The sequence below is a fragment of the Coenobita brevimanus genome, chromosome 98 (assembly GCF_032717465.1).
Source record: "Coenobita brevimanus isolate Jiangsu-jjx chromosome 98, ASM3271746v2, whole genome shotgun sequence".
NCBI lineage: Eukaryota > Metazoa > Arthropoda > Malacostraca > Decapoda > Coenobitidae > Coenobita > Coenobita brevimanus.
This window is the reverse complement of record NC_137051.1, coordinates 410,001-422,988: the sequence shown is the minus strand read 5'-3', so window position 1 is coordinate 422,988 and position 12,988 is coordinate 410,001. Positions and strand designations below refer to the sequence as shown.

Sequence of the window (12,988 nt, the reverse complement as noted above, 5' to 3'; positions counted from 1 at the left end):
ATTGGGTAGGGTACGTGTAAGGTTAGGTAAGGTATGGTCAGGTTAGAATATAATTTGGCAGTAAAGTAATGTAAGGTAGGCTATAAGGTAAAGGTAAGTACCCTGTAGGGCAGGCCAGAGTAGGGTATGGTATAGGCTAGGGTAAAATAAGACAGGTAAGGTGGCGCAGGGTAAGAAAGAGTAGGACGGGGAAATGCAAAACGGGAAAGTTGGCGGTTTCGTCGGAGAAACGGCTCTCAAAGCCAGGGATGTTAAAAAATAAAAATAAAAAAAATCACATTCAAGTTCACTATTTTCCTAAGTAATAAAATGAGAGAGAGAGAGAGAGGGGGGGGGAGGGGGGCGGAGGCGGGATCTTGAGACGTCGAACAAGCGACTTTCAAATACGCGAGTGTTATAAGAGCAGACGATCAAATTCAAATCCAGTATTTTCCTAGGTAATTATGAGAAAGCGATGCACGTGTGTTATAAAGACAGACAATTAAATTCAATATTTGCCTAGGTAATGGAGAGAGAGAGAGAGAGAGAGAGAGAGAGAGGAGGCGGGTGGTCTAGTTTAAATTTTCCTTGCATTAGGTAGCTCACCGTCTCGCGTCATCGTCTGCCCCTTGTATCTTACAAAATAAATATTGCTGCCACCATCTACCCTGCTATAAATAAGCACAAAATATCCGTGATTCTGTTGTCCTCTGCATTCCTCGGCAAACCTGTAAAATAAAAACAATAACAGCCACAATTCATCAATCGTTGTACTGACCTTGACCTAGCGATGTCGACGCTACCGCTGGGCGTCGTCTTTCACCTGCTAAAATCTGCGTTATCCCTATTCTGACGGTGAAATCCTTGCACTATAATTATTTCGGGGGTATAATGCACAAGATTAGATATACAGTTACTTTCGGACTTCCGTATCTACGGCGATGTTTGAAGATGAATCGGACTTCAAGCGCTCCCCAGCTTCCAGGTAAGATTCGAACTCCAAGATGGCGAAGGGGTGTCAACCTGTGCAATATTTTCACAACGAAAAATATTTCACTAATGGCCTTCTTCGGTTGATTTTACTGGTATCTTTTCAGTAAAATATAATTTAGCATTTTTATGTATTTTGCCGAGCAATTTTGAGCACAGGCTACGAAAAGTATGTTACAGGTGACAAATGTTTTGGCCCGAAATCGGTAATGTTGGCCATCCTGCTGCCACGTAGCAACAATATGTAACCTGGCTTCTGATTGGCTGAGATGGAGACATTGACCAATCACGAATGCCTTTGTCACTCTCTGAATTAAAAAACACAGCATCCTTAAGAAATCAGGGCGGCTAAACTGACTTAGTGAATTAATTGATACATATATATATAGAGAGAGAGAAAGAACAGAATTACATAGAGAATTTGTTATACTTATTTGCAAAAAGAAATTACTAGGAACAAACACAGACATTCAGGCGTACATTATTATGATCACACACACACACACACACACACACAGACGCACAGGTACTTCAAGTAATGAAAATGACTTAGGGAGCAGATATTCTATAGTAAGAATAGAGCTTGACTTAGAGCATTACTGATGCTTAATGGGAAAAAATAAGTATTGGAAAGACTTACGAGTACAAACGAAAACATCGCACCTGTCTCGCGCGCTCACATGATCGTCAGCGCACACACACACACACACACACACCGGGAAGCTTAGCAGATAATGAACAGCTATTAACTTTACTTGTCACTAGTTAGATATTTATTTAAAAAAAAAACTGGTTATTTAATATTCGTGAAGATAATAGCCGTACACTGATAAACATTTGGCGTGTACGTATGCTTCTGTGTATATGAATATTACATTCACAGATGGATTGATAAATAAATAGATAAACGATAGACATACATATGTATAGATAAATATAAATTGTTCAAATAAACAGATGACTGAGATCCTGGTATGGACAGATATAGAAAAGTTGGGTAGATAGGTCAAGACAACCCTCTCACTAGGAGCCTTCCTGAGTAGAATACAATTGCCTGGTGGAAGCAAGAAATTAATGAAGAAAAATCGTCGCAGTGAAGGCTGTTACTACTCCCATCACAGGTGGTGGAGAGGGTCGCCTTCACGTGGTGGTACAGATATAACTAGGCGGAGGAGCTGCCTGGTAATACAAACATCCCTAACTTCCCTCCCTGTCCCCCAGATGCTTGATGGTGGAGTACTAACTAGACTAATTACACTATTATCTAGCGTACTAATTGCTACTACCAAGACTATTAACAAGACCATTAGCTAGACTACTATCAACTTTAAGACTACCAACTTAGACTGAGATGGTGGTGTGGTGAGATGGTGGTATAGTCAGATATGGTGTGGTATGAGAGGGTGGTATATTGTAGTACGGTATGGTATGAGAGGGTGGCTTTATAAACCTCGCATCCGGAAATCATTAGTGTGAGCCAGACGGGCAGAGCTCCTCTTAATATAAAGTCACCTACCTGTGGGTGAAAAAACAACACCTGGGCCACGACACCAACTTTATTTAAAATGGCCTTAATTATGTCATCGGTAAAGCGGTACATACAATCAGGCTATGTACAGAAAAGGGGGAGAGGGAAAAAGAATTGAAAAATAAAACTAAGGATAAAAATAAAGAATAAAAATAAAACTTCAATGTAATATGGACAATGATGAAATGAAATGAAAACTAAACAATAAAAATTAAACCGTTCGATGTAATATAGAGACAATGACGATAAGAAAATAAAGAATACAAATAAAAACTGAATCGTTCGACGAAACAATAGTAGAGAAATATACATAACGAAACGTAAACCAGTAGAGTGCGTTTTGTGAGTGCGTGACGAGCGAGCGAGTGCCAAGTTACCAAATTCCCTCTGATATCTAAAATTATAAGTGGAATCTCCTGTATTTAATTGCTAGAGTTGATGCCAAAAAACACGGTATTACGATGAAAATCTTTTTAAATTTTTTGTAACCGAGGCATTCATTGTTCAGAGCCGAACACTCCCTTGGAGAACACAAGATTCCAAGGGGTTCCTATGCCTTTATGGGTGCATTTTAAGTTGATAACAAAACTGATCGAATGAATATATCACATGCAGGAAGAATTTCAAGTGTACTTCACATAAGAGTAAAGTTATTAGCTTCTGCTCAGCATGATGGTCGGGTCAGGTCGCTCACTTCTCAAGCTAGGGGGGGCGCAGTAGCACAGTGGTAGTGTGCTGGACTCGTAATCGGGGGATTGCGAGTTCGAGCCTCGCCCGGGCTGCCGTGCTGGGAGTGGTAGCTCGCTCCTGTAACCCTAGCGGGGCTATATAGTCCAATACAGGGCTTAGCTCGGGGGAACTCCATTTCTCCCATTTCACTTCTCAAGCTTAACTGAGAGTAAACACTGCTTGCTCGCTTTGCTCTCATAATAAAAAGTTATGTGAAATTTGAAAACTATGATGAAAAGAAAAATGAAATTCCAATTTGCTCAATAAAAAATCAGAATGTCACTAAATCTAAAACCAAAATAATAAACAATAATGAAATAAAATCCATTAGTGAAAAATAGCATAGTAAAACCCGTTCTGTGAAAAATGAACATAAAACTGTGTAAAAATTATATTCACTCACTCTCTCTCTTGGGCCATTCATTATTTTCTTCCTCTACAGCCTCTTCCTTCTCCCTTCCTCTCTCTCTCCCTCCTTCATTTTTTCTCTTTCCTCTCTCCCTTTTTTCCCTCCCTCTCCCTTCCCTTTCTTCTTCCTATCTATTCTTCTCCTTGTCCTTTCCCATTTCCTTTAATTCTCACCTTCCATTCATCTCTTCCTTCTTTTACCACTTACTCTTTGCCTCAATCTACATTTACTCCTCCTCCTCATTAACAATAATAATAATAATAATAATAATAAAGACAGTACTTTACAATCTTTCAGAATAGCCTAATCATAATTTCTCAAAAGTTCTCTTCATTCATTTCTATCCCAATTTCTTCCTAGAATTATTTAACAAAGTGTTACTAAATCAAGAAATTGGTTTTTGTTATGGAAATCATTAGAAGTAAAAGTGAACAGAATGGAAATGTCCAGATTAGTATAATTCTGGGATCCAAAATAACAATAACAATAATAATAATAATAATAATAATAAAATACTAATGCCACCTTGAGTCGCAACTCCTTGGAAGACTTTGCAATTGCTTGACCTACAACATTAAAAAGACACTACTATATTTACAGAGTCCAGAAAAGTCACACTTACAAATACATAGTGATTTTTTGTTTAAGTTTCTAGATTGATATATATACACTCTGAAGCAGCCGAGTCAGCTGCTGAAACACAAGAAATTTCAGTAATACAGAGAGTTTCACCAGTCTTTTTATTTAGGATACGGAAAAGCGAGGATTTTCGGATCTCACCAACTCTCACTGTTATGTGTTTATATTCGAACTGTTAATTTCTCCAGTTCTTGTTGTACGGATCTTAATTATAAACTAAGAGAGAAAAACTTGTATTCATTAAAAACTGGTATTCTTTTAGTTTTCTGATTTTAAGACTTGTGTTCTATTCCTTTATGTAAATAATAATAATTCAAAAAATCTTGCCTTGTCTTGTCTTGAAAGATCCATCCGCTTATCATTAACAAATAAACTTCTGGTCTTTGATACTGCTGATTTCTTAATTAATTTGGCACATAAGTTGATGATATTCTTACACTTCACTCTCCTTTCACTTCCAGCTGTTGGCTTTCATCAGTATTCAACAACCTTCATGAAATCTTCAAGTATTAGAAGTTGTGTCTTTGCTCTTAGTATCACTAGTTTCTTCTGTCATACTTTACACCATGACCAGCGATCATGACAGAGAAAAACGCAATCATCTTTGAACTTTTCCACGACAATTTTATAAAGCATAATACTTTTTGCTGAACAGTTCCTTGGAAAGCAATATCAGCAGCATTCATTTTTCTGATGAATACTGTGAAGATATTTATGCACTCCAACACACACATTCAAAAAATCTCCCAATTTTTTATGGTAACACCTGACACCACATTTCACAGTAACTTTGAATAGTAGAAAGTCATCAGAAATTGCAACACATTGAACACATCTCTCCTCAAAGCATTTATATAATTGAAATGTGAAAACAGCCATTACAGACTGGTATACGAGGGCAACATCAGTCCTATTTACAAATGAAGTGCAAGTGTTCATGAGTTTAAATGACTCATGATAATAATACTGAACACTGTTGCACTTGGCCAATTTTAACATTTTCAAGGGAAACTGAAGCAAATGTACTGTAGTTCTCATGGCACTGGCCATTATGGGAATATGGTAGATATTTTTCTAATTCCACTCAGCGTACGAGTCACAAACTGAACGGATGACAACACACCTTCCGTGCTCACATTTTTTCCCTGTTCATAAAGAAACAAAAAACACAACTCCAGTTGTAAATTACGAACAACTAAAGCCAAGACTTCCATTACACTGGTGGCGGTGGGGAGGAGAAGCAGATGGACACCTTACACGGTGGAGCGATCGGCCATGGAGTACTGACAAGCAGAGAGAGAGTTCTGACGCGGGGAGACTGGACCATACGAGAAGGCTGGAGAGTGGGACTTGGCCTTGAGGCGGAGGGAGGCAATGGAGGAGGACATGGATGAGGTCTGGTCGCGGTAGACGTATGGCGGGGTGGGTGCAGGGTAGGGACAGGGTGTTGCAGAGGACCCCAGCGATGAGGACATGGTGGTCGGCATTAAGTTAGCTGAACTGCTCATGCCCTGTGTCGGTGTCTGGAAACAGTTGATGGGCGACATGGCTGAAGGCTGCTGGCTCATCATGTTGACACCATTGAAGCCCCAGGTGAAGCTCTTGGTGCTAAGGGGTGGAGGTGTCACCCGGGCCCAGTTGTTGTATGAGGAGTAGCCTGAGTAGAGCCCGTCATCTGGCCAGGCAAACCCGTTCAATTGGGCGCCCCAGCCACACTTCAGGTCGCCAGGCATCCCGGCTGTCATGGCATGCCGTTCCCGCTTCCGCCACTTGGCACGTCTATTCTTGAACCAGATCTGGGGAGGAGACATTGAAAAGCTATGTTATCCTCTTACATGTTGGCAACATACAGAAAGAGAAAAAAGATTGAAAACCTATATTAACCTCTTAAATGCAAGTGCATACAGAGAGAATAAAGACTGAAATCTTACACTACCACTTAAATGTGGATGACTTATAGAGAGAGAAATAACTACTGTATCTCCCTAGTCCCGTCTGAAAATTTACAGCTGGGAAAATACAATAAAAATCCTATCTCTACCAATGCGTGTTTCAAAGGGTTCAACTTTTCCACTATGTATCTGTCATACTTTGGGAAGATATTTACTTTCTCTCTGTGCAATCAGATTTCTTCTTGCTACTCCCAGGCAATTTCATCTAACCAAGGACAGACCTCTAGTAATCTATCAATCTACAGCCAGACGCAATAATCCTGGAAGGGGTGGCCGTTTGTCTTTGAGTTAGTTGTTTTACATGAAGGGGCACTAACATTCAACCAACCCACTTATTGACACCTCTACGAGTGAAGGATTAAATGAGTTAATTCTTATCCCCACAGTTTGAAAAGTCTTTCCTGAATAAAAACGTCTGGGGTTAGGAAGAATGAAATGAAAGACATCCCCGGGTTCAAGAAGTTAAACGAAAGACATCTCAGGAAAGACCCTGAAACATGTACACACTGCAGGGGTACTGGCAAGAGAAATTGCACCTTTAAAGTATTGGTAGTTTTACACACACACACACACACACACACACACACACACACACACACAATTAGTTTATTTATTGATGAAAAACTCCAGATTTTCTTTTAAATTTCAGCAAGACGCAACTGAATTGTGCGTATATGGAAGGAGGTCCAGTATCACAAGGCATCCTGTTGATACAGAGTACCTTAATACTTTCATTTTCATTTTTTTTTTAATCCAACCGATCCTTTATCAAATAATGAAAAATTCTGTTAGTGCACAATATTGCTGCTGCTGCTGCTGATGATGATGATGATGACCACGACGACAATGATGATGAAGACGATGTAAAGAAGACACGCCAAGGAAGATGGGTGAGGAGGAATATTCTTATCTGAGTGATACAGAAGTGGAGAAGAGGTGCAAATTATGGAGGGAGGGGGGAGGAGAGAGAGAAGAGGAGGGAGTGGGGGGACGGTGAGAGATAAGGGAGATAGCAGTAGGATGGATGACGTGACTTACCAGCTACTCATATTTTTTAGTCACTTCCCTTATCACTTCCTTGGTCCTCATTTCCCCCTTTGCCCTAAGTATTTCCTCACCCCATTTCTAGGCGTGGAAATAATGATGATGATGATGATTATGATGATGATGAGGAGGAGGAGGAAGAGGAAGAGGATGTGGAGGAAAAGATGATGATAATGAGGAGGAGGAGGAGGAGGAGGAGGAAGAGGAGGTGGGTTATGATGATAATGAGGAGGAGGAGGACGACGACGACGATATTGCTGCTGCTGTTGTTGCTAATAATATTAATGATGATACGATGAAGATGTTGCTATTCTTAATAATGATGATGATTTCCTTTCTACTCCTTCCCAAACACCTTAATTACCTCAACTAATTAGCCTAGCCACGAACCCCTACGCGAATGATGGGGAAAAATAGGCTTGGAGGATTTATTTTTATTTACTTATGTATTTATTATTTTATTGTGTCATTTACCTGTCATTCTTCATTTTGTTTACTGTTTTGCTGGCGGTATGGGTCGTAAGAGCTTTTGAGGTACTACTTGTCCTTGCAGTCTGTTGGAACTTTTTCTATCTATTTTTATCTATCTGTCTGTCTATCTGTCAATCGATCTACCATCCTACCTACCTATCTATCTATTTCTCTACTTGCCCTTGTAATTCTCTCTCTCTCTCTCTCTCTCTCTCTCTCTCTCTCTCTCACACCAGTCTGTTATTGCGTGTGTGAGCTTAAGCTTGTCTGATAAGCTTACTAAGCGGATCACGGTGCATTATGTTCCCTCACGACTATATCTATCATGCTCTATCCATCTATCAGGCTGTCCATCTATCGCCCTGTCTATCAATATCTCTCTCTATTGGTCTCAGCGTTTGTTAACTTGTCAGCTCTCAAATTATCTATCTATCTTTTCATCTATCAATCTGTATCTGTCTATCTGCATCTATCGACTCGTATTTCTCTGCCTGTCAATGTATCTATCTATCTTTTGTCTTTTTATCTATCTATTTACCCTTTAATCCCTAGCATTATCTATCAGCCAATCTCTTTCCATGATGTCTCCCTCTACCAATCTATCAATGTATCTATCGATCTATCATGTTTTATGCCTGTTCATCTGACACCTCTCTCTCTCTCTCATTCTCTCTCTCTTTCTCTCTCTCTCTCACGGGCTGCCTGGCGCCGGATACTGATAGCACTCTCAGTCCTCCTGTCACTCACTCAGTAGCACGTTGTCAGTTAGAGGGAGAGAGAGAGAGAGAGAGAGAGAGAGAAACAGGCATAAAATATTGGTTTACATCTTCAATAAAAAAAAAAAATTATATAAATCCCAGAATGTAACTTATATACACTTGTCAACCATCAAGGTTATTCATATAAACTTCACACACACACACACACACACACACACACACACACACACACACACACACACACACACACACACACACACGTATATAAAGATTAAGAACTAGCCAAGAGCGTCGTCTGCCACATCATGAATAAATCTATGTTGGGTCGGGTCCTTGCATCACTGCGGTTGGTGTGGGGAATTTTCAGTCTTTATTTTAGGGAAACATTTTTATCCTTTCATGCATTCAGTCAGCCTCTCCGTTTTTTAGGCGTGAATAAACTGAGTCATAGTTTTCTTCCCAGGTTTTATCGAAATTTCAACCTACAGCAGTTCAAATCCAACTGTTACATATTTGTTGATGAATGGAGGACACCTGTAATCTAGTGCATGGATTATTTTTTTAATTTAAATTGCTTTTTCTTCCTCTGTTCATCTCTTAAAAATCTGGTTGTTATTCTCTGTGCTGCTTATCAATTCTACCTCTGTTCGTTCTAAGTACTCGTTCCAAATTCAGTAACATAATAATACAAGTGCAATACATAATAGAATAAATATATATCCTCAAAAGGGGACGGAACTGGGTACTTCTAAGGGTCAATAATGGAGGGAACCCAGGATGTGGACCTATGAGCTTCGGTACTATGAGCCGGTAGGCGTAGGGCAGTGCGCCGAATACCCTTACAGCAAGACCTCCCACACAGGACCCCTGGGAGCTAATGGATTGTTATTTCATTTCTTCCTAACCACATTACCAGAAATTCTGACATTCCATTTTGAAACTCAGGTTAATATCCACAACTAGACCTTTGACATCAACGGCACCAGTCTTCTGATTCAACCTCCCAAATCTGAACCAATGATTAACACCACTTTTTTTGCGGTACTTACAATTAATTTACATTTTTTCTTCTACACTTCTCTACCCATTCTCAATTTCCATCTCCTCCAGCCACCCCAGTCACCAGATTCACTAAACCATTTCTTCATTCCACGTATTTTCCCCTCAATATGGGATATAATTTAAATCCACCAATCAGAGGCGTCCATTGCAGGTGACAGTGGCCAATCAGAACACTGGATTCCTCTCTCCCGCCAGATTCAAAATTATCATCATCTTCACCGAATCACCTTTCCTTTATTTCCTCACTCATTTAGTATTTTTTCCCCTCCCTCTTCCTCCATTTATTCATTTTTCCCGTCGACTAATCTACCTTTGTGCGTTTTAACTGGCCAATCAGAGACGTTCCCGCCGAAACTGCAACGACCAATGAAAAAGCAGGAAATTTATGACGTCATAGACCCTCGGCGAATGAAACAAAAACTTGGGATATGACGTACAGTTCTTGCTCATAATTCTCTCTCTCTCTCTCTCTCTCTCTCTCTCTCTCATTTTTACCTCTAACTTTCTTCCTCCCATTTTCCTCTCCTTGTTATTTCCCTCCCTTCTCCCTCTCCTTATCTACTTCCATGCTTCCCATTTCTCTCTTCCCCAGCCCTCATCCCTCCCATTCTTCCTCCCTCTCTCTCCTCTTCCTTCTCCTTCCAGTTTGCCTCATTTCTTTCTCTCTCCCTCCCATCTCTGTCTCTCATCCTTTTCCCTCTCCTCCCCATTTCCCTCTCTTCCCTCCTTTCTCCCTCTCATTCTCATTTCTCTCTCTTCCCTCCATTCTCCCTCTCCTTCCTATTTCCCTCTCTCCCCTCCTTTCTCCCTCTCCCTCCCATTTCTCTCTCCTCTCCCTCCCCTCTCTCGCCACCAATCAGCGGCCAGCACCCCCACTGTATTAGCCAATGACAGCCTCGATACAGCCTTAATTCAGCCAACCAGAATCCACCATCTCTCTCTCTCTCTCTCTCTCTCTCTCTCTCTCTCTCTCAAAAAGAATACTACCAGTCTTATTCCCGTTACGCCAGATATTTCCACTAAACATTAATTCTACAACTAAACATTCAGTACAATGAGACAGCAATTTTTGACCAGGTTAAAGTGAAAAAAGGATAGTTACTTCTGATAATAACCACAATTACCACAAACGGTCAACATTCGTAAAAAAAAAAAAGTTGATTTCCGTTAAATACCGTTAATTTCCGTTAAAAACCGTTACCGTGCGAGCGTCCCATTGGCCAGTGTGCGTTGGAGGTGAATTATGATTGGCTGTCACGATGCTGGATGCTGGTTGCTTGAATTAATGCCATATCGGCCTGTCATTGGCTAAATCAGTGAATGTGTGTGTGTGTGTGTGTGTGTGTGTGTGTGTGTGTGTGTGTGTGTGTGTGTGTGTGAGAGAGAGAGAGAGAGAGAGAGAGAGAGAGAGAGAGAGAGAGAGAGAGAAATGGCATAAAGAGAAAAAAGGAAAGAAAGGCAAAACAGCAAAAGAAAGTACAAAGGAAAGCAGACCCTCTCTCGCGGCTGTTGGTATAGGGAAGGTTATAGTAAAAAAAATAAATAAATAAATAATAAAAAAAAAAAACACTACTTCGCTGCAATCGTTTTTGTTTATAATTTTGTCTGCTAATTCATCGGAGGGACTGGTGGACGGGGGAGAGCCTTCTTAATGTCTATCCTTTTCTCACACGTGCAGATTAACGTTTGATCTTACGGGTAATGACTTAATACGATAAATAATCCTGTTATAGGTTGATAAGGCTAATGTTATCTGTTTCTGATGTTTCTCTCTCTCTCTCTCTCTCATGTACTCCTATGTAATCTCCCCCCCCCCCACTAATCTAACCTTCTCTCTCTCTCTCTCTCTCTGTACTCCATGTAATCTTTCCCTCCCTACTAATCTAACCTTCTCTCTCTCTCTCTCTCTCTATGTACTCCATGTAATCTTTCCCTCCCTACTAATCTAACCTTCTCTCTCTCTCTCTCTCTCATAACTACAAACAAGGTAATTAGAATCAGTTAATCCACAGGAGGGGAAGGGAGGGAGGGAGAGGGGGAAGGAGGGAGGAAGGGAGGAGTTTCCCTTGGGAGGTTCGGCCCTTACAGATAACTTCTCCCTCCCTCCTTCCCTCCCTCTCCCTCCTCTTCTCTCTCTCTCCCTCCTCTCCTCTCTCTCTCTCTCTCCCTCCCTGCTTTCCTCTTCTCCCTTCTCTAGCTCCTTTCCCATCTCCCTTTTTTTCTCTCTTACTCTCCCTCTCTCTCTCTGTCTTTTCCCTCCATTTTTCATCCTTCCCTCCATTTTTTCTCTCACTCTCTTTAATTCCATCTTTCTCCCTCTTCCTCCACCTCTTCCCTCCCATCCATAGCATTCTTCCTTTTCTCCCTCCCTGCAATCTCTCCCTTTCTCTCTTTTCCTTCAGCTTTTTCTCCTCTCTTACTCTCTCTTTCTCTTATATTTTCTTTATTTCTTATCGGCTGTCTATCTGTCTTTTCTTCTCTTCCTCCTCACTCTTCCCTTCCTCTCACTTCTTATCTCTCACTTTCCTCTTTCTCTCCCTCCCTCCCTCCCTCCACTCCCAAGAGACAGATTCTATTTGTGTAGTTACGGAGGTTGAAGGGAGGAGGAGTGAGACAAAGAGGGAGGGAGGAAGGAAGGAAGGAAGGGGGGAGAAGGAGGACGATATGAGGAAGGAAGGAAGGAAAGAAGAAGAGGGGAAGAAGAAAGGATGGTAGGAAGGAAGGAAGAGAGGAAGGGTATGAATGTTGGAGGAAGGAAAAAAAAAGGAAATTGGGAGGTGAAAACGGAGGAAAGGGAGGAGAAAGAGAGAGAGAGAGAGAGAGAGAGAGAGAGAGAGGGTGGGGGGGGGAGTATTAGTGTGGGGTGACATTGTAATCTACATGTTACCCTTAATATTATTATTCTCAACGCACTTCCCACCATATCCCCTCCCTCTCACCCTCCCTGTGCCCCCCCCCCTCTCTCTCTCTCTCTCTCTCTCCCATAAAAACTTAATATACACCTTAATTTACATACTATGAAAACCATTGTAGTTTTAATAGGCCATTTGGAGGCATGGGAAAATTTTTGTTATTGGCAATAGTGTATGATTATGTACAGATTTATAATGCACACACACACACACACACACACACACACACACTTATACATCAATACACACACATATATACAAACACTTAAACAGTAAAATTAATATATATGAATTTTAAAACATGAAAAACAAGAATATATAAAAGAAAAAGAAGCCACAGAGAAAGAAAACAGGAAGAATAAAGATATGAGAAACTTTTAAGAAGAAAAATAAAGGAACAATACGAATAATAATAATAATAATGGTAATAATAATAATAATAAACTGCCCTACCCAGAGTGGCACTTCCTTCTGGTAAAGCATAGATGGTGGTGATGATGATGGTGATGATGATGATGATGATGATGATGATGATGATGATGATGATGGTGGTG

General features: G+C 40.6%; 1 protein-coding gene across 1 annotated transcript in view; it reads right to left on the bottom strand.

Moving 5' to 3' along the window:
- Positions 1 to 5,527: 5,527 nt before the first annotated feature.
- The window catches only part of LOC145414096 (pituitary homeobox x-like), a 21,007-nt gene continuing 13,546 nt past the window's right edge, over positions 5,528 to 12,988 (bottom strand). The window contains exon 4 of the mRNA XM_080283655.1: positions 5,528 to 6,070. Within this exon, the coding sequence (XP_080139781.1) occupies positions 5,528 to 6,070 (543 nt within the window). The remainder of the gene's footprint in view (positions 6,071 to 12,988) is intronic.